General features: G+C 38.9%; 2 protein-coding genes and 1 long non-coding RNA gene across 5 annotated transcripts; 2 read left to right on the top strand and 1 right to left on the bottom strand.

The window, feature by feature from the left end:
• Positions 1-471: 471 nt before the first annotated feature.
• Positions 472-10,766, bottom strand: gopc (golgi-associated PDZ and coiled-coil motif containing). Of its 3 annotated transcripts, XM_088002301.1 has the most exons (10): positions 10,700-10,766; positions 10,268-10,597; positions 8,978-9,142; positions 8,182-8,205; positions 7,025-7,200; positions 3,928-4,093; positions 3,745-3,840; positions 3,060-3,224; positions 2,750-2,918; positions 472-1,729 (listed from the first exon to the last, which is right to left on the bottom strand). In XM_088002301.1, exons 2-10 carry the CDS (start codon positions 10,526-10,528, stop codon positions 1,614-1,616), a joined length of 1,338 nt encoding a protein of 445 aa, XP_087858427.1. In that variant the 5' UTR covers positions 10,529-10,597; positions 10,700-10,766; the 3' UTR covers positions 472-1,613. The 3 variants fall into 3 exon arrangements, with proteins under 3 accessions (XP_087858427.1, XP_014848711.1, XP_014848713.1); XM_014993225.2 differs by having other exon boundaries at positions 10,268-10,755; XM_014993227.2 differs by lacking the exon at positions 8,182-8,205 and having other exon boundaries at positions 10,268-10,752.
• Positions 10,767-10,936: 170 nt separating this feature from the next.
• Positions 10,937-12,491, top strand: LOC148152892 (uncharacterized). Its single transcript, XR_015761881.1, has 2 exons — positions 10,937-11,148; positions 12,205-12,491. It is a non-coding gene; the product is annotated as an uncharacterized LOC148152892 (long non-coding RNA).
• A 2,531-nt stretch (positions 12,492-15,022) lies between these two features.
• On the top strand, positions 15,023-20,995 carry gja1b (gap junction protein alpha 1b). The gene is made up of 2 exons (XM_014993219.2): positions 15,023-15,120; positions 17,583-20,995. The coding sequence occupies exon 2, from the start codon at positions 17,599-17,601 to the stop codon at positions 18,760-18,762; it is 1,164 nt and encodes a 387-aa protein (XP_014848705.1). The 5' UTR covers positions 15,023-15,120; positions 17,583-17,598; the 3' UTR covers positions 18,763-20,995.
• Positions 20,996-21,859: the final 864 nt, after the last annotated feature.

Raw genomic sequence — 21,859 nt, 5'->3', positions numbered from 1 at the left:
ATAAATTACATTAAAGTGCTGAAAGATGTTCATGTTGTTTTCCAAAAACTCATGCAGTATTTATCACAGTGCTCTGCACCATTCTACACCAACATTAAATCATTCGAATTTTCAAATTTGACAAATGCAATTAGATTTTTTTAATGATTCAGTTGAACTGCAGTTCAAAAGTACGGTCCAATAGTAATCAGTTAAATTTAAGTGCATTTCTATTTGTTACTTTGGTCAGTTTCACGTCATTTCAGTGACCCCTGTGGTCTTTCTGAACATTAACAAAGAGTTAGCAACTTGTTTGCGTGTGTAGCACTTTAATATTTATTAAAGGCCATTCAATAACTTGAATACTTAAATAATTAAAGAGCATTTAATCATTTAAAAGTTCCTTAAATGATTAAAGAGTATCTTGAAGAATTTATAAACAAAGTCCAAAAAAGCTAAACTGATAAAAACATAGTGAGGTTCAAGAAAGAGTTATGACAAATAAATGGTTTATTCAAGTTCAAAAACAAGCAGGTGGATAATAAACTGAATACATGGAATGCTGAGGTGGAAGCCTGGAAAAACTGGTGCAGTCAAACTTTCTCTACAGTTATACTGGGAGGCGTTCCCACTGAACCAACAGTTTTAAAAAGAACAAGGAAATGCAGCAACTTTAAAGAGCACACATACCAAATATCAGTAAATAAACAGGATTGTCTATTCAGAACAGAGATGGGTACAGTAGTGTCCTCTAAACAAATTTAGGACGTGTGATACTGTTGCCAATGACAACACTGACCTACGATCTTGTTCAACTACCAACTAAATATGGAGACAAGGATTCATTCATTTTTATGAAATTTCAGGGATAGTAGTGATTAAAAAAAATGTATCATGCTGTTTTTGAAATTATTTAATTGAAAAAAAAAACTCAAGAAAAGCCAAGAAGTTCACAAGAACAAATAATAATAATAATAATAATTAAAAAAAAAAATCAAAAGTAACATCAGCAACCTCAAAAGGGTCAGTTGTTAGCCTAAGAGCTAGGGAAAGACAAGGTGGCTCACCAAACAGCACATTGCATCTTAAACTTCTGATTACACAAATAGGAGTTTACACATTAAAACATAGCTATAGTCACTGTTAAAAAAAATCACAGACCCTGTCTAAAATATTTGACGCCTAAATGAGTTCCTTGTGAAAGGTGTCCTACGTTTCTAAATCACCTATTTTTCTTTCAGAATCTTTTCCTGAAAAGACTCCATATTTAAAAGACCAGATAATGAACCAAAACACACCGTCTCCCCAGACAGAAGCTCTGAAGCATTTTATCAATAAAGAGATGAAATTATCCCACTTCCATGTCAGCGTGCATATTTCTCTCCTATAGTGTATTCCCGTCAGCTCCCATTGCTAAAAACATTCTCAAATTTCCCCAGTAACATTAACATGGCATCAAACTTTCACATAAAAATCACTGAGATCAAGTGCCACAAGCCACAAACCGCACTTCATCTAGACCAAAAGAGAAAAATGGGAAAATGGACTGGAAAAGTCGGTTTCCCCAAGTTTCTCAGGTTGTCACTGAATTGTTTCAGTTCTTGTCCAAAAATTCCAGAGGTCAGTTTGGCATTTTATGAAGAGTAGTCCGTGTCTGATGGCTTTGACGGAGTTTCCTGCGGATTTTTCTGAGAGGGGATCCCAGGGTTTCCGTTCTCCGGTCCATTGTTCAGTGTCATCTTCTCCAGAGCTGCAGAATGGAGAGAAAAGATTCATAAAGAACAAAAAACTCTTAGTCTGACTGAATTAAAAATGATTCCTCCTTATAATTCAAAAATAATTCAATACTTTGGGACAAACATGCTGCCGTTTCTCCTACAGACGGCCTCTCTTCACAGAAAACCTGAAGACATGTCAAGGAACTGGCAGGTAAAGCCATCTAACGTCACTCAACATGTGAATGAAACCAGCTTTACAGAAAGAAACAGAGAACGCTCACACCTGCTTCAACAAGAAATGAGAAATTTCTTGTTGAAATTACCTAATTTCTAATTTCCAGGGAAATTAGAGGTAATGTTACATTATTGTTTGACTATAGATTAATGTTCATTTTGTATGTTTCAACGTGAATACTGATTTATATAACGTGTTGACCTTTTCTTCCTTAAGGGAACTGAGGTTTCATGTAATGCACTTGGTTAATTCAGCTGGTTCAGATAATTGTGTTCCTCAATTTTTTTAATCTAATGGATCAGTTATGATGGAGAGCATGATTCTGTTAATAGTTTCTACTTCATTCATCCCATTCATATAAGGATGAATAAAGTACCCATGGATCATTTTTGTCTTTCTGCACATCTGTTTTCAAAAGTAAAGAAACTTTTACACCAAATTGGTGCTAAAATTACTAGTACATTTAAGGAAATGAAAGTTGCCTTAATTATTTAAATTTGGATACTTTAACAGCTATCTGAATATCTTAGCTCCATTTTCACAATCAGTCATATTGGACATTAGTATTCGGTTGATTTAATCAGTTTCTATCCTCACATCTACCAAGAAAACATTGAAAACTAGGCAGGACTTGTCACTGCTCCATGAACGGATTTGCAGGTTTCATATGTGATTTACTTGTGTGAATTATACAATGTCTCACTCTTTCACACACGCATCAGACTTGGGGAGACTTCTGTTCTAATTTGACCAAACACTTTCCTGACTTTCCTCACTTTTCCTTTACAGTGTATTTAAAAAAAGAGATTTCTTTCACCCTGAAGTGATGCTGAGCTGTTGCCTGGTGGCGCTGTTGTGCTGCTGTCCTCCAGTTCATCCAAGTAGAGTCGGTACTGGTGGCCGCTCTCATCCTCATACTCCACATTCTCATCATCACTGTCCACTTCTGGGGCCACGTATACCACCTCGAACTCAATTTGTCCTCGCTGCCACAAACATCCACAGTGAGCATATTAAAGCAAATAAGCTGCTCATAAAGAAGTAACTCTTTAACCCTTTGTGCCTCCTGGTCTTCTTTAAAGCAGCATCAATACAGTTAGAGAAATCCAGACTAACAGAGGTGCTACCTGCTGAGAGAGAATGGTGACGGCTTCCTTGTGTTTTGCGTCTCGCAGGTTGATGCTGTTGACAGCAAGGATGGCGTCTCCAACATGCAGACCTCCACATCTGTCTGCAGGCTGGTTAGGATGGATCTCTGAAATCAGAATGGGAACGCCATGCTCCTTCCCACCCTGAAGAACAGACACATGACATCAGGTCCTCACCAAACAATAAGGTATTCATTTTGGCATAAATCGAGTCACTTCAGATTCCTCTGTTTAAAAGCAACTTTATCCAGACACGTCTCTTGTTCCAAACAGTAAGTATAATGTTTCTTTTTCAGTTTTGTACTTATTGCCATGCTGACTTTTTTCTGAGGGCTGTCAGAGGAGATTAGGGTTAAAATATCCCTTTGTCTTAAGTCATGTTCATTTGTTGATGTATGTTTTGCATGTGTATAATATCATAAATAAAGTTGATTTTTTAAAACAAGCCACAGTCGTCGGTTGGAATCCCAGCCTGGTGAAAACCAGCTCCTTGTTCTACACGTTGCTTCATACTGATGGACCTTCAGATGTTGAGAAACGATTGCTTGCTGGAGGCGTGGACTGTGTTGAAGTTTTTTTTTTTATTTTACCCAAGTGATAAAGTTTGTAAAATTGGGCAAAATTGGAGTTTGTTCCTCCTCAAGGCATAAAAAGTTCTATTTACTGTGATGGAGATTCCTAGGCCTTCATGATCCTCCTTCAGGAGCACCACCTTTCTGATGGGACCCACTCCCTGGGTTTTCTTCAGCGTGTCAGGGTCCTGTTATACAAAAAAATATTAACATTCAAATGTTTTTAGAAAGGACAAATGCAAGTGCTTTCAGCCACTGTGTGAGTTTAAACATACGTGTCCCACAGGAGAGGGAAGAGACTTCTTTGGGTCGTTGCGGCCTCGACATGCACGGATGACTGTTTTATGGCGGTGGAGGTGAATCTCTGCCTCCAGCTGGTTCCACAGCTTGTCATGGGCCGGTCCTTTCATGTCACGACCAAGTAACTGGATCTGCTGCACCCTGAAAGTGTGATCGCATCATCATCTACTGTCATCTGTTAGGATATGCTTCTCTCAGCTGTAATTTTTAATTGGTGTGAGTTCAGATTAACTTGGTGTTGTTATGGGAGCTGACAGGAAATTTAAGTTTGCACAGCGTTGCAAACGGACTGCTGGGATGTAACATTTAATAGGCTTGAACACTTCACTGTTACCAACTGACTGTTGTTTCACAACCATCAGCCTGTTGTACAGAATTCAGATCGTTCCAAAACCTGCTGAGTCTCACCCTGAGGAGCTGGTTTCACCTGGCTGCTAACAAACCACATTCATATTCTAATTAAATTCAAAAATACTAAAATTAATACAATAAAATGTTGTAACATCAAAGAGTTGTTATAGATGGTGATGGCTGTAGGCAGGAAGTTGCAGTCTGTGTTAAAGTGCATCTGAAGAAGCCTCTGACTGAAGATGCTGTTTTCCCAAGACAGTCTCATGAACAGGACGGTCTGGTTGTTTTTATGAAGAATCCTTCTGTACATCATCATGTCTAGAGGTTCCACAGACGTCCCCCAGACAGAACCAGAACAGAACCTTTTAGATTCAGAGCAGCAGCCTTTTTAGGTTCCTGGCTCTGATGCTTTTATTGTCTTTTCTTTTGTGAAAGTATCCAGCAGATTCACTAACCATACAAAATGTCACCAGACCCAAAGCTGTAGGAACCAATCGGGAAAAACAGAAGTCAGAGTTTTTACTAAAGAAGAATAAAACCCAGGATGAATGAAATTTATTATTATACTGTATGGTCAGCAAAAAGGCATAGTAAGATTAATTAAAGTAGGGGTGGCTCCTGTCTAAAAAGTCACATTTTAAAATAAAATCCAACTGAAACAAAACTATTTGTGTTTGATGAATATAGCATAAAAGAGGAATAAAATAACTTTATGCAACACTGTTACAAGCAGGGACCCCCACCTCTCTGACTCTCACCCTTTGAAATCAACCTGGAGATTATCCTGATCTGAGGAACAGTAACATTACAACAACAATAAATAATTTGCCTTTGTGTTATGTGATCAATATGCAGGCTGAAGTTTTATTGTGATAAATTATTGACTGTAGCAAAAAAATAAATAAAAAACTGCAGCGCTCAAAAATGTGAGCCAGAAATGTTAAGACATCTGATGTCTCTCTTTTTCACCTGAGTTTACTGTAGAGTACTCGCTTTCCAACATCTACAGCAGGATTACACAAACATTTTCTGCCAAAACGTTTCCAAAACACATAACAACCCAGATCTGGATCTGTGGTGTAGGATTAACAGAGTCCTCCATCTTTGACATTCCTCCTCCTGCTCTGACACCCAGTCCAGGACAACAGTCTACCTGCCTCTGTTCACTGTTTATAATTATATAGTGTGGAAATCAGAGATTACACTCAACTTTTTTTGTCTTCTGCCATTTTGACTCATGCAGTCAAAATAATCCCTGTCCATTTATTTTTACTTGTCAATTTTTAAAATGATAATGACATATTTAAAGAATTTAATGAAGCGGGGCTTCAGAGGACACCAACTCACCACCCACAAACACACATGTTGTTTAGTTTGAGGATGCTTCTGCTCAGTGTGACAATGGTACTGCAATAAAATAAAACAGCATTAAATTAAATAAACAGGTTGATTTTGGTTTTGTTCTTCCCATGACATTCCAGACTCTGATCATCTGGCTTCTTACTGCTCTTTGCAAATGGCTGAACTTTTTCCCAGGACAAACTTCAGACAAAATGAGTTTTGTGCAGGAACCCATGTGCAAGGCCTGCACATGCTTCAGCATCATCCTCCTTCCATGAGGGTGGAGGTTGCTGCTGCCGTTGCTCCTGCCAGCGACATGCTCCACTTAAAACACATAAAACAGAGACGCTCACATTTCTCAGAATGGAAAAAACTTGTCAGCTGCTTTTCTGAGCCCTACCCAAAAAAACAAACAATTACCTGTCTATTTGTATTTTCTTTATTCCATCATCACATATTATGACGACTGATTTTCAACCTGCAAAAATGGCTTGGTGTTTCTGACTCTGCTTTGTGGTACAGCTGATTGTTTATTGGCTTTTTTTATGTATCAACAAAATTGTTATTTTTTTGTGTGTTTAATGTAAACAGTGGTTTTGGTAATCAAAAGAAGGGAACGTAATGGAAAATCTTATAATGTGCTCCTCGCCGCTCTTTGTTTCTGAATGGTCTGACCATAAGCCTGGTCAGCTGCTCTCAGACTTCTTCAGTAGTATAACAGCAGGAAGAGGTTCTTAATGCTGGAGGCCTTCTAAAGCCTGAGCATTAAGGAACTGCTCTTCAATTAAGTTAAAACGTTTTTGTTGCAATCCAGTTTACGCGACACCAGTGACTGGAGTGTCTCACACTGGTCCTTTTTGAAACCAGGTATCAGAATGGAACTGTAACGCCACCCAGGACGTGTGAAGTATGCTGCAGGACAAAACAACAGTCCATGTAAAACAGAGGATGAGCTTGGTTTAGGTTGGATTAAACAGAACCAAAACCAGATGTGTTCTGTGTGAGGAACCTCAACAGCTCTAATGACTCCAGCCTCATTATTTGGTACCGAGACTCCAAACTTTAAAAGACCCTCCAACATGTTTCCTGACTGTCGACATTAAAGTCTAAGGGCTTCAAGGAGAACATGGAAGTCACATCTGCTTAAAATTGAACACCAATTCCAAATTGGAAGGACCCTTTTTTTCTGTATACCATGCTTCAGCAGCAAAACATTTATGAAAAAACTACCAGCCTGAACATTTGTAAGGAAGAAGAGCAGCAACAAATGATGTCCCATTCTTCAGTCAGAAAACTGTTGTCTGTCCAACCAACATCGCCTCTGGAAATATCCGTTACCATTGGTCCTAATAGAATTCAGTATTGCGAGCACAATCTTACCTGCCAGCCAGTTCCTTGTCCAAGTATTTAGCTGCTAGTCTGGCTCCATACACCTCAGCCTGCAGGACTGCAATGTGTCTGCGAAGAGCCTCGTTTTCTTTCTTAAAAAGTCGGACTTCTGCTTCCAGTCTTGCCTCAGTTAATTTCTCCTTCTTGCTCGCTTCGAGTTCCTGCTCCTAGAATGAACACAGACCATGTAAGTGGCATAAAAACAACAAGAACAGTAAATCTGTCAGTTTCTCCTTTTAATTATAGTTTTAGTTTAATGGGGAAGAAACTGAGCATCAACTAACATTTCAGAATAAAACAACAAATGGATTTGGCTGCCATTCTGGAAGACCAGTCAGTAACCTGGCTTCAGTGTTTTGGCTCAGAGAAGTTATTCCAAGATTTCACATTACATGGTCCAATCCACTGGTCTCTCAGTTCAGTAATCTTAGCAGGAAAACATTCCCTAAACATAATTCACCTCCATGTTTAAATGTGGGACAGGTGGTCTAGAGACCAAAGCATTTTTCTTCCACTGGAGACCAGAAGAGGAGCCTGTAGGAACCTTCAACATTTCAGTCATTTGTGTTCTACCCCTGGTGTCTCTGTGACTGTGGTTCTAATGCTCTCCAGATCATTAAAAATATCTTAACTAATATGAATAACTTATAGGCCAGAGTTTCATCTGGGAAAAAAAAGCACCATTAATCTTCTTTTTCTCCATCTTTTTGCTTTGACAACAGATCATATGTGGCATGAAAGTGAAGAATTCTCAAACTTCAATACTTATTGTTTCATAGGAGTGTTTAAAAATTAAATCAGTGAAGACGATGCACAAAAGATGCAAGAGGCCTTCTAAAAGAAAGATAGACTTTCTGCTTTTTATGTCTAATTTTCAAGTGATGTCTGATACCTTATTATAGGAGGAAGCACAATTTCCACCTCAGACCAGTCTACAATTTCTATAAAATGACTATAAATACAATATATTCCATACCTGACAGACCCAGATCCATTAACTAAGAAAACCAAATTAACAAACATCCAGGCAGACCCATGTCAGGACGAAACGTTGTGAACAGCGATCAGTAACTAGTCTAACAACAATAATCACTTCAAACATCTCAAAGATTTTACCTTTGCAAAAGTATGTGCCAATAAAAACTCACCATCTCTTCCAAGGATGTTGCAAGCTTTAGAGCAAAGAAAGAAGAAGAAAAGAAGGAAGGTGGAGGTTAGAGAATAGTCTGCAACATGAGAGGTAACACACAGAACTGTGTTAGCAACAGCAGTAAAGGTGGAGAAACAGTCACAGTTGCCAACTCAGCAACTCTGTTGCTAAATAGAGAGTTAGAGATACAAAATTACTTCAGAAAGTCCATTTGTAGTTCTAAACATATTTAGAATGGTTTTGTACTTTTTGATATTTCTCTTTCCCACTAGAGCCTGGATCACATAAACAAATATGCAAATTAGGTGATGACATCATCACCTAATTTAAGGACAGCCAGTACTTTTCTTTCTCAGGAGTTGGCAACAGTGGAAAGAGCAGCGTAGATAGGAAATGGGAGACACATGCTGTGTGCCAGCATGTCCATCATACAAGGAGTGGAAAGCCAAGTGTGCACAGAAACTTTGGTTTCCAAAGAAAAGAAACACTGATGCTCACATGACCACTGAATTAAACCTGATTCTCAGTACGTTACTGTTGCTGTCTCCCTGACAAACAAACCTCAGCTAATAGGAAGGTGTGGCATGTGAGCTTACAGGACAGCCAGCAGTATGGAAGCTCTCTCTCTGCTGAACCACATTAGAAAACATAACCAATGCACATCAGGAATCCTTATTTTTTAATGAAAGCAACAGTCCTTCACCAATAACACATGAAAGTCAGTCTTTTCCTGACAGACTCCTTCTACATCTCTGGCAGACATACCAATGCTACTCATTTTTTATCCTACCTACCAGTCTGTCTTTGATGATGTCAGAGTCCTCCACTTGGCCCTGCTTGGCACTGAGCTGGAGCTGCAGAGAATGGAGCTGGAGCAGCAGATCGTGGACCTCCTTTTCCACAACTGCCCGCTCAGACTTAGCTTCAGTCAGCTCAGAGCGCAGGTCAACTAGCTGGGCCTACATCAGACAAAGTATGAATGAAGGAGTAGATATGTAGAAGAGAGGAAGAGTGGAGGAAAGGTACAAAATGAAGACAAGTCAGATCAAAAACTGGATTATGGCAAAAAAAAAATCAGAAAACAATTTTGTTAAAGGCAACTTTTATATAAAAAATATGTATTTTGATATGCTCCTCTGCATCCTCCTTGTGTTCCTACAGCCATCTGCAGAAATATAACACTCCCGGTCAGAAACAATCAGAGCCAGCACTGACAATCACTCTTATGCATACGCTGCTCACCTCGCTCTCTGCTATACCACACCTGGTTCCTGGTTCCCCACCTCAGAGCCTGTCAAGAATATGTTGTTTCTCCACCAATAGCAGCACATTGAGGTACATAATAAATGCACTAATAAATTCCAGTCTGGTAAACTGTGTGATTTGAAAAAATAAAAATAAAAAAATAATTCCAATGTGTGTTTAAGAGTAGAAATGTCTAATCTGTCCATTTTTTGCACTTCCAATTTAAAAAGAATGTTGGGGTTCAAATTCTAAAATGCAATCTATCAGCTAACGGACTAACACTCAACAAAAGATATTAAAAACTACTGAAGGACAACAGTGGTAGAACTTTACTCCTTAAACCTTAAACAAAGAATAGATGAAACAGCCACTATGATAACAAGAATATCTAAGACCGGTCAGATGGAAAATTAAGTCATTGTTGGTTTATCTCAGTCTATTTTCTGAATATTCTCTTATACTTTCACAAAGTTGTTGTATCAATCCAAATTTTAAACAGGGTTTAGATTAATTTGCTCCTGGCTCTGGAAAGAGGCAGAATTTGGTTCAAGAAGATCTGTTCTGTTGTCTGTGAAAGCAGCCTCCGGAAACACCATCTATCTACGCCACGGTTAGAGACATGAGTCCACTGAACAGGCCCGGTGTCGGAAGCTTCAGGCTTGGAAAAGCTTTAGGCTCTTTACTGTGCCAACCACCGACCATTAACTCCAAGAAATCAGGAACAGGAACAAGCCAGTCAGACGTGCTCTGTCTTCGGGAGAACTGGTCTCGCTCAGCTGTAAACACAATTTAATATTCACTGATTAAAAAAAAAAACATGCTAAGACCTGTCAACTAACCTCTAATTTGTGGTTGAGCTGGAAAACCGTCTGGGTTTTGTGGCAGAGCTGAGCAAAACAAGAGCTCAGGCTCGTCATTTTCTGCCTTCCTTCGTAAGTTATATCCACTTGATCGGGGTCTATTTCTCCCAGCAATAGATCTACGTCCACAAATGCCTTGTCAAATTCCTTCTCCAGCACCTCCAGCCATCGGAACATAGACATACTCGGGCCAAGGCCTGAGCTGTGGCCCGGCGGAGAGCTGCCAGTTGAGGCGGACATGGTCAGTCTGTCGGACAAGTTAGCTCAGCAGCTAACTTTGATCAGCAGTCTCAGGAAACCCTGACGGGGCTGAAGATAAAATAAAAAAAAGTTGATTAAAAATCCCTTTAAACGTCTGGAGTACACCTCGTACTACTATATATTTATAAGAAACCGGATTGAGAAATATACCGCGTAACCAGGAAGTCCCACATTAAACTGACGATAATAAATCGACTACTTCGGACTTATTTTTTTTTTAATCAATCTTTATTGAGCTGCAACATGTAGACAACACAGAGATCCCTTTTTTCAGAACCTTTATTGCAGTTGAAAACAGAACTATAAGCTTAAACAAAGGGATAAGATGAATGAAGGATTAAGGAAAAAGAACACATATAAATAAAATGAAGTTAATAGTTCAGTGCAGTTCTCATAAAAGCAGTGTAAGGAGTTTTCTATTAGTTTAAGGTCCTGTGTCATCTTGAAAAGATTCATTTTTTGTTTCTTTCTTTCTGTTTCAGTGACGAAAAGAAAAGGCACAGTTCTTCGTGGAAGGCAAAGTTTGGTCGAGATCAGTCTTTCAAACTGTGGTCTCCAGACCCCCAGTGGTCCACAGGCGCCCCCGAGTGGTCCGCAAGGTACTGCATGCAAACGACTGTTTATTTGCCGTGATGTGAGCTCAAAGTGCGACATACAGTTAGCTTACCAGAGATTGTGTTTAAAAATTATAATGGTTAGGTGGCTTAAACCCGGGTCACTCAAAAGAAAAACTTAAGTTACTGGTGGAAAGAAAACAATGTCCGGATTATATGAAAGGAGGAAGTCAACCCAGATTAATTAAATTTTGAATTATGGTCAAAAGGTTGATTTTTGGTTAAGGTCGACAATTTATGGTGAATAAACCAAACAATCATCCAATTAGCCAGTTAGCCAGTTAATTATTATTAATTAACATTAGTTACCCAGTTAACATTAGTTACATCTTGATTCAAAGATGTCATTGAATCAATGTTGTTTTGTGGTCGAATTCTAATGACTCACATGCCAACAATGTTGAATGTGTGTCGCACCCATGTTTGTGGGAGGAGGGGGAGCTCTCACCCCCCCTCTTCAATCTCTGGGTGGGAGCATTTTATTATTGATTGGGGATTTGTCAAGCTTTAAATTAAGTGCTACATGTTGAGGACAGTGATTTGTACTCAACATATAGTGTTTCTGTACATTTTCTTACTTGTCTGTAAATATTATTACTGACTGCATAATGTGTTCACACAAAAACATCTCAAATCCACTATAAGCAATGGAGCGGTTCACCTCCCCTTTTTTACACTAGTAGTATGTCCCAAACAGCCACTTCGCTGCTGGCTTGTTTGCATCCAGCTTCCGAATTTAATTCTACTCTGAACATTTTTGCAGTTAGTTTGGCGATATTACTTTTAATTTAACTGTTTATTGAAAAATAACTGAATTGTTTTCTGCCTATGCAGCAGCTTGATAGGTTAATATGGGATTATTTATGTCGTCTAACATTAAGCTAAATGTTAGTTGACATATAATAAGGACAAACCAATATCCATTGGTCCAACCTTATTAATTTAACTGTGAATGTACAAGGGGAACCATATGGTGTCTATGTTTGTTCTCAAATCTATAACAGTACATATTTCAATGTGTTTCATTGTTGTGTTTTTCAGCTGCTGCTCAGCAGTTTGACCCAAAGATGACTGACAAAGACTGCAGCGAAACTGTCAAGAAGTGGCTTTGTTAAGTACCAGATCAAGAGGAAGGCATCAAGGAACCAAAGTGATGCCAACTAGAATCAAACTTGGGTTTCCCCAACTCATGCTGTTTCCCTGTTCACACGGTATGAGGCTTAACCTCATAGATACTGTTTTTCCATGGACAATAGACTGTTAAAAATGAGTCAAATGTGTTTACAGATCTATGCCTGTCTTCCTAAATAAAATGTAATATAACGCCATGTTGTCATTTTTAAGTTTGTGTGCACACATTTTTGGAAATATTGTAATGTAAGATCATTTTTAAAGACATAATGCCCATCATCTGCCAACAGAATTGTGTGCTTAACACCAGAGAAGAAACTTTTAATGGTGTGTTATGATGTAGACCTATCAGCAGAAACTCATTGGTAAAAAACTAAGCTCTCATAAAAGTCATAGAACACAGTCAACAACTGAAACATAACATTTTGTCAAGAGCCATCGTTGCACATCAAAATGCTGATTAATGTTTCATTGATTATGTTTCAAAAGCAACTCTGGGTTTTTAAATCCAGATGTAAAGGAAAAACAGCAGTATTTCTGCTATTTAGCAGTTTTCTGGAAGTTTGTTCAAGATTTGTGGTGCATGGAAGCTGAATGCTGGTTGTTTGGTTCTGGGGATGCAGAGCAGAGCAGAACCAGAAGACCTGAAAGGTCTGGAAAGTTGATACAACAGCAGATCTATAATGCACTGTGGTGTTAAGCCGTTCAGTGATTTATAAACTAACAACAGTATTTTACAGTCTATTCTCTGAGCTAGTGTAAGGAATCTAGCGTCAATGATGTGCTCTATTTTCCTGGTTTTAGTCAGAACGCCAGCAGCAGTGTTCTGGATCAGCTGCAGCTGGAGGGTTTTTTAGACAGACCTGTGAAGAAGTTGTTGCAGTAGTCAATGCGACTAAACATAAATTGCTGAGCTTCTCTAGATCTTGTTGAGATATTAGGCCTCTAATTCTGCAAATGTTCTTCAGGTGATAGAAGGACAACTTTTTAACTGTCTTTATGTGACTCTGAAGGTTCAGGTCAGAGTCCATCACTATTCTGATGGACTATTCTGATTTCTAGTTTCGAACCTGTGTGTTATCTCTAGATTTTCATCTTTAGGTCCAAAGATAATAACTTCAGTTTTGTTTCTGTTCATCTGGAGAACATTTTGGCACATCCACACATGTATCTGTTCTAAGCATCTGTTCAGTGATTGGATGGGTTCAGAGTCACCTGGTGGCATCGTAGAGCTGTGTACTATCCACATAGTTATGATAGCTAATCTTATTTCCTGTTATAATCTAGTAGCTAATGGGAGCATATAGATATTGAATAAGAGCAATCCTAACACTGATCCTAGGCATACCCCGCATGTGACTTCTGTCCACTTCAATGAGAAGTTACCTATTGAAACAAAGAAATCTTTGTTCTTTATGTAAGGTTGAACCAGTTGAGTTCTGCACCAGATAGTCTTACCAGCTCTCCAGTTATTTCAGTAAAATGTCATGGTCAGCAGTGTCAAAAGCTGCACTGAGGTCCAACAGAACCTTCACTGTGGCTCTCCCACAGTTTGTATTTATGTGGATGTCACTGAACACTTTGACCAGGCCAGTCTCTGTTCTGTGGTGAACACAAAAATCAGCCTGAAAGACGTCAAAACGGTTGGCTATAGTTAGAAAGCTATTTAACTGTTTAAACAGACTTTTTAATAACTTTGCTGATGAATGGAAGGTTGGAGGTCGGCCTATAATTCTGCTGTAGTGATCTGTCCAGATTGTTCTTCTTTATCAGTGGTTTGATAACTGCTGTTTTCAAAGCCAGGAGGAAAACATCTGATGAAAGGGATCAGTTTACCACTGGAACCACATCAGATGCAATGACAGGCAGGACTTTCTTAAGACAAGATGGGGGTATGACATCAAGACAAAGTTAAGGAATCAATATTGATTCCCTCTTGTATAGAGTCTCAATTTCATATTTGAGGCCAAGGAAAGATCAACAAAAAGTTTATAATTCTTAAGAGTCTGGGAAATTTTCCCTTTTTTAAGGGAATTTTTAAGGGATTAAGAAGTATTTTTGAATTGAATTGAATAGAAAAGATGGCAATACATCTTTTGTATTTTTGTCAATACAAAAGATACAAAAGTAGCTAGTTAATCTAGCTACTAGTTAACCTAGTGTTTAAAAAACTGCTCAAAAAACACCTTTTAATGCGATTTCTATATTGAAGGACCATCACAAGGTGGCGCTATGCACTACTAAAGTGCACAGTTCACCGCCTGTAGTTGTACTTTTTCAAAGGATGTTCGAGTAAAACTGTTCTACGAATAAGGCTCATAACTTTAGTTAACTCTAAATTGTGCAACACTGAGAAAAAGACAGAATTGTTTCCAAATTGTAGAGACGTATTTTCACTCATTTTGAGTGAAGATTTTCACTCATTTCGTTACTGTACTGTCCACATTTATTCTTTATTGTTCAAATGTTTTATACTCTGATAAAATGTCATTTTTAGAAAGAGAGAGTTGTTCTTACAGCATGTGGCTTATTTGTGACACAGCAAATTAAACGGGGCTTTGGAAGGGATGTTGATGCAGTGGGATCCGTGAGGACAGAGAGGAGCTGCCCTGAAATTTTGGGGGGGAGTTTTGGCCCCTCCACTTCCAGCTTCCAGGGGCTTCGCGTTTTGACGTAGAGATCAGGTGACTAGAACTTTTCTGACTGACTCTTATAAGGGACGTTTGAGGAGTTCGGCTCACTTTTTACTCCGGATTCCGATCGTGAAAAGGAAGTTTTTCCATAGGCGAAGAAAGTCCCGCTGGGCCGCCTTCTGTAACCCTGCAGGTAAGCTCAAGTGGAACCAAAGCCGTTGGTTTGGAAAAACAAACCGAAAACTATGAGAGCAGGCGTTAGAAATAGATGGATAATTTTTCCAGGCTCCTGTTAAAACTTTCCGACTTAAACAAAATCATTTCACAGAAAGGCTTGTATTTCTTTAGTATTTATGTTTAACCCTAGAAGACGTCTTGAAATAGAACTGAACCCCCATGTAAAGAAGTGTCTGTTGGACATTTAAAAGGGCTCTCTCCTCGTTTATTAAAGAGGTTTTTCAGTTACCAAATGAGATGGAGGGCTTTGCCCAGGACTTGACCATTTGGGACTCCAGCCGCAGTAGAAAGTGCTGAGGAGCAGCAAAGAGGTTCAGTTTTTCCAGTACTGTTCTGTGGACTGCAGCCTATTGTTCTGCTTATTTCTGCATGACAGACTCAGCCATGTAGAAAGTGGCGGGATAATAATCACACAGACATTATTGTCCTCAGCTCCTCATTACTTTTTGACTTGTTTGAAGCTGAAATGTCAGTTTTTAGAGCACTGGGGAAAACTTCATCTGGCTTAATGTGTAATAAGTGAGAGCACATGCATTTCATCTTGCTCCATGAGGATTAGACTACAGGTCATTTTCTAATTAAGGAATTGGATTTGTTCTTTTTACTCCAGGCTGTAGAGTGGACAAACATGGTTTCAGTTGGTAAAAGTGTAATGGTAAAACCTGTAATAAACTGTGACATTTATCACATAGTTATTTTAAAAACAGGATTTTCTTTTAGGTGTTATTGCAGGGTAGATAGATTTTCTCTTTCAAGGGGTAGGAGTAAAATAAAATATATGTAATTTTTCTTAAAGTCCAACACCTGCGATCTTTTCAGGACTTAGTGAAAAGCTCACTTAGGATTAAAGTCATGTGTGTAAGACTTGCCCATTTAAAACACACAATAACTAATTTCAAACAGCTTTTTTTATTTTAGAGAGACAAAAGCATAATTATAGAATAAAGTCTGGTATCTTTTTTTCCAAAGGAAAAACAGATATGCGAAAGTTCTGTGTAAGCAGGAAGTTGATTTACTGCTTTCACACTTTGAGCAATTTAACTGCCCTGCCCTGCCTGCTTCGGGCACACATCACCATGTCTTTTTTTAGATTTATCATCCTGTAGAACTTGTCAAATAAAATGGTATAAATAAGCTTTTCTTTTGCTCTTTGATGCTATTTATTTGTGTTTCCAGCTTTGTCATTTTTGTCCATTTAACCTCCCTTCCCATAAGGAAAAACTGTTGAACCTTAATGGCTCTTGGGTTTGCCGAGTTTTTGCTTTGGCATCTGAAGTGGAGACCTTCTTGCCCAATGCATCTAAGGACAGGGAGTTAAACTTTGGCACACATACTAAAGCAAGTCTAAACCGCTCACATGACGGGTTTGAAAAGCTTGGGGAAAAAAAAAACCCTCCCCATAGTAAGTTTAATTTTTTCAAATCTCAGGAATGTTATTTAGCATAGTATTCTGTCTGAGAAGATTCTTACTAATACTGCAAACATTTTGATTTTTGGGGTTTAGAAAAATGCTAAAGATTTAAGGAGTTTAGAAGTTTCAAGGATTTTAGCACCCTGCCTGTAGTACATGTGTAGTGTTGCAGAGAAGAACAGAAGTGCTTCTTGCTCCTTCTCTAAGCAATTGAATTATTTTGTGGATTGCATCAAACATTTATGTTTGGCTCCGTCGAAAGGAAGAAAAACGTAAAATACAAATTAGGAAAAAAATAAACTAGGTATAAGGATTTGCCCGTAAGCTGTCAAAATTGTTTAGCCACAGAATTCTCTTGCATAGTACTGTTCATGTACCATTAGGGCTCCAGCTAACAATTCTTTTAGTAATCAAGTGTTCAGTTAAAATAATAATAATAAAAAATAAGATTAAGCTTATTTTACAAAATATTAAAAACACATGAGTGCTGCGTGACCTACATAGGACGCAGCCGTCACGAAGTCCTTTTGACCTTTGCTGCATGTCCCCCCCCTCATAGCCCACTTTCCTGTATGACCACTGTCAAATAAAAAGGCCACTAGCCAAAAAAATAAAACAAAAATAAAATAAACATTTTACTGCCTAAAATGCAATAACCTAGCATTCCTTTAGTGTGTGTTTGATTATGTTTAACAAAGGATGCAATATTTCTAATGTCAAAATGTGAAACTCTCAGCCCTTTCCTCTTGACTTAACATCAATACATCAGTATAGGGCTGATGTATTGACTATTTTTTAATTGACCGGTTACAAATTTGATTGCAAAAGGTGCTTAGTAAATTTTTTAACAGGTAATACTAAAACTGACATTTGAAGAATTCTGGTTAGAGTTCATGATGAATCACGATCGGATCAATCATAATTCAGCATAATTAATCCGATCATTTGTTGCAGACACATATATTATTATCTTTACAGTAACACATTCACAACTGCTTTTGTTCCAGCTCACTCTCCCGAAGAATGGGTGATTGGAGTGCATTGGGTCGTCTTCTGGACAAGGTTCAGGCCTACTCCACCGCTGGAGGAAAGGTCTGGCTGTCGGTTCTCTTCATCTTCAGGATCCTGGTGCTGGGTACTGCGGTGGAATCAGCCTGGGGAGATGAACAGTCTGCTTTCAAATGCAACACCCAGCAACCTGGTTGTGAAAATGTCTGCTACGACAAATCGTTCCCCATCTCCCATGTTCGTTTCTGGGTCCTTCAGATCATCTTTGTGTCAACACCGACGCTCCTGTATCTGGCTCATGTTTTCTATCTGCACAGGAAAGAGCAGAAACTCAACAGAAAGGAAGAAGAACTGAAAGCCGTACAAAATGATGGAGGCGATGTTGACATACCACTGAAGAAAATTGAGATGAAAAAAATGAAGTATGGTATTGAAGAGCACGGCAAAGTGAAGATGAAGGGTGCCCTACTTAGAACCTACATAGTCAGCATTTTTTTTAAATCTCTGTTTGAGGTGGGCTTCTTGGTGATCCAGTGGTATATGTATGGCTTCACGTTGTCTGCGGTCTACACATGTGAGCGGTCTCCATGCCCACACAGGGTGGACTGTTTTCTGTCCCGTCCAACGGAGAAGACCGTTTTCATCATCTTCATGCTGGTTGTCTCTCTAGTTTCTCTGTTGCTTAATATCATCGAGCTTTTCTATGTTTTTTTTAAGAGAATTAAAGATCGTGTAAAGGGGAAACAACAGCCCGCACTCTATGCCAGTGGAGGCACTTTGAGTCCCACCCCTAAAGAACTGTCCACAACAAAGTATGCTTACTATAATGGCTGTTCCTCCCCAACTGCTCCCCTATCACCTCTGTCCCCCCCAGGCTACAAGCTGGCCACTGGGGAGCGGGGAACCAGTTCATGCCGAAATTATAATAAACAGGCCAATGAGCAGAACTGGGCGAATTACTCTACAGAGCAGAACCGGCTTGGCCAAAATGGTGCTGGAAGCACTATTTCAAACTCCCATGTGCAAGCCTTTGACTTTCCTGACGATACACAAGAGCAAAAGAAACTTCCTTCATCAGTAGGACATGATCTCCAACCTTTGGCTTTAATTGATGCCAGACCTTGTAGCCGTGCCAGCAGTAGGATGAGCAGAGCAAGGCCAGATGACCTGGACGTGTAAAGCAAGGTTTTGCCTACTTCCATGTCTGTCCAACTGACAAGATTATTCTCTGCAGGCGGAAGATCAGGCAACGATTGAGTGCATATTCATTTCAAAGCTGGGACTAACACAGTCACAGTGCTTAGTTTAGACACTCCTCCAGAGAAATAGCAAATCTAATTGAAATTGAAATTTTTGTAAGACCTTTTAAAGGAGTTTCATCCATTTTATTTTGGAGTATTTCTGTAACTTTTCATGATATGAAACAGCCATAGGAAGTTTTAGGAGTCTAAACCTCGCTCACATTAAACAGATCAAAGCCTAATTTTAAAGCCCCAAGCAAATTTTAAACACTACTGACAAAAGCCACAGAGTGGGGGCAAAAATGGTTTGTCACCAATAGCAATGTGTGATTATTTCATGCTTGTGCTTTATTAGACTCACTGACAGGTCCCAGGCACTAACCAAATACCTAGTGTGTCAGATAATGCCACACTAGTGGCTAATGCTAATTCTAAGTAGTTAATGAAAAAGGAGCATGTAGGGAGGGGTCACCAAGCCGCTATGGCCTGTGAGGGAAAATGGCTGCAACAATCACATGACAAGAAAAGGTAAAAAATTGCAGCCACAACAAACATGGGGAATAGAAGCAATGTGCTTAGAGGCAGGAATACTGACACAGTACTTCTTGGATGTTTTCAGATAGCACAGCATTGTTAAAACACTGTACCTTTAACACATTGAATATAGGATGTGCACTAAAAGGTCAGATAGTGTACACAAGGGAACAATCGGATGACTCGTAGCATAGTATTATGCAGGGTTTTCTTTCTTTTAAACTGTCACTGATTAGTTTGAAGACAAAGAAGCGGACAGGTGACACTGGTTTTCTGGATTTGTTTGGTCATTGCTGTTCATTTTCAGGTAAGAACATTCCTATACTTTGATGCGTTAAATTTGCATGCCATGAAGTGATTGGAACATGATAAAGAATGAACTGGAAGGATGATGGTTTGGAATGCTGGTAGAAATATGGGGTTTTTACCTACCAACACAGATTTGTTCTTATACTTTGCCCTTTACCGAGATCATTCAATATAATTAATAGCCATGCTTACCCTGTATTGCCAAACTGTGATTTTGTCCACATTCAGGGCTGAACATTTGTTCAGTCATTGTCTCCTTCTCACAAGGAAAACTGTAGTTGGATGGTTTTATGACTATGTTGTGTCAGTAGACATGCTGCGGTTTTCATGAGGAAAGGGGAACCTGGAAAGGAAAGCACCTTTCAACATGCTACTGCTGTGTATCATCTCAAAACAATACTCCATCAACTCCAAATAGGCAGATTTATTGAGAGTAAAAACAATTTTTTTCTTTCTTTTTTTGTGTTAAATTCCAACATTATCATTCACCAGAAGTGGTAACTCCTGATAAACTTTGAATAATTTTGGTGTTATACATTTCATTTTGTAGTCTCTTCTTTTCGAGGTACACATGAAAGTGGCAGGAATTGCAAACAGACATATCACTGCTTGTTTGTGGGTTCCTTAAAGAAAGACTTTATTAGATTTTATTAACATCATTTATTTAATGACCAGCGTTCTTATTCTTTTTTTTTTCATTTCTTTGTCAGTAGTATTTAAAAATGTGTTTTAGATACTTGAGTGAATGTTTTTTTTTTCCTTGTTTAACTCATTGCTGCTTGAGAAATAGATATTTAGTACTGTATATCAAGCTAACTGTGTCACAATAAAAATGTGAAGTGTTTGGAAGACTGGTCATGGATCTGGACTAATATTTAGTCTTCTCTTACCTTAAATCCAAATCATTTTAGTTCCACAACTGTCAAAACTAGATGAAACTTTATTTGGGGAGTTTTTTGCAACTTTATGTCAATAATTTTGTCGGTACTGACAAGGACCTTTTCATTTACAAAGGCATTTGCACTGAGATCTTGCTGTTAAAAGATGTAACTTGATGCAAATTGTATGTGAAGAGTTTTCTGATAAATATGTTACTAATTTATTTTACAACACAAAGCTCCATTCTATTCAATATAACAGACAACTGACCATTTTTAGTTAATTGATTTGCGAGATATGTCTTCCACTCTGACTGAACAGAAGCAAGCATTAGACATGTTTACCCAGGGGATCTGCTATTGTACAAAGTAAAACTGGTAGTAAAATATTCTACTTATTAACTGCACCTGTGAAATGCTATCTTAACCAATAAATGTTCTCAGTCCTCATCTTTGGTTGAACTGCTTTTTTTATGAGATGCTAATCAGGGTTGAAATAACGGTAATGATTTTTCACAGTTGTTTGCGTCATTGTTTGGACTTTGTGGCCATTAGTCATCAAAGAGTTTTTAGTTTCCATCAGAAATGCTTGTTTGTCCCGCTATAATATGCATTTGATTATAATAAAATCATTTTTTTATTTCAATAATTTTAGTTCATTTCTCTTTGGGTCATGTCCAAAAGAATGAGGTCACGGATACAAGCAGCCAAAACTTTCTGTAGGGTGGCTGGGCTCTCCCTTAGAGATAGGGTGAGAAGCTCAGTCATCTGGGAGGGACTCAGAGTAGAGCCACTGCTCCTTCACGTCGAGAGGAGCCAGTTGAGGTGACTCGGGCATCTGGTTAGGTTTCCTCCTGGATTCCTCCCTGGTGAGGTGTTCTGGGCACGTCCCACCAGGAGGAGACCCCAAGGAAGACCCAGGACACACAGGAGGGTCAATGTTTCCCTGGAAACACCCTGGGATCCCCCCAAAGCATCTGGCCCAAGTGGCTGAGAGGAACGTGTGGGTCTCCCTACTTAAGCTTCTACCCCCATGACCCGACTCCGGATAAGTGGAGGAAAATAAATGAATGGATGGATGGATGGATGGATGGATGGATGGATGGATGGATGGATGGATGGATGGATGGATGGATGGATGGATGGATGGATGGATGGATGGATGGATGGATGGATGGATGGATGGATGGATGGATGAGTTCTATGCTGTCCCTTTTTCAGGGCATGCTTATCTTTAAGTTTAGTGATTTTACTTATTCACAACAAATGTAATTTGATGAGTGTCATTTCAAGTTGTGTCTTTGATATAAATAT

The sequence above is a fragment of the Poecilia mexicana genome, unplaced genomic scaffold (genome assembly GCF_051168715.1).
Source record: "Poecilia mexicana isolate PSO_F unplaced genomic scaffold, ASM5116871v1 scaffold_21, whole genome shotgun sequence".
Classification (NCBI taxonomy): domain Eukaryota; kingdom Metazoa; phylum Chordata; class Actinopteri; order Cyprinodontiformes; family Poeciliidae; genus Poecilia; species Poecilia mexicana.
Note: the sequence above shows the minus strand (reverse complement) of the source record. Positions and strands in the feature narration are given on the sequence as shown.

Bases quoted from the DNA above. Each gene is read 5' to 3' on its own strand.
- gopc (XM_088002301.1), bottom strand. From the start codon at position 10,528: ATGTCCGCCTCAACTGGCAGCTCTCCGCCGGGCCACAGCTCAGGCCTT. The intron at 3,841-3,927 runs GTATGTTTAAAC...TTTGTATAACAG, and splicing joins TTCCCTCTCCTGTGGGACAC to GACCCTGACACGCTGAAGAA. The intron at 3,225-3,744 runs GTAAATAGAACT...TCTGTTCTTCAG, and splicing joins GCCTAGGAATCTCCATCACA to GGTGGGAAGGAGCATGGCGT.
- gja1b (XM_014993219.2), top strand. From the start codon at position 17,599: ATGGGTGATTGGAGTGCATTGGGTCGTCTTCTGGACAAGGTTCAGGCC.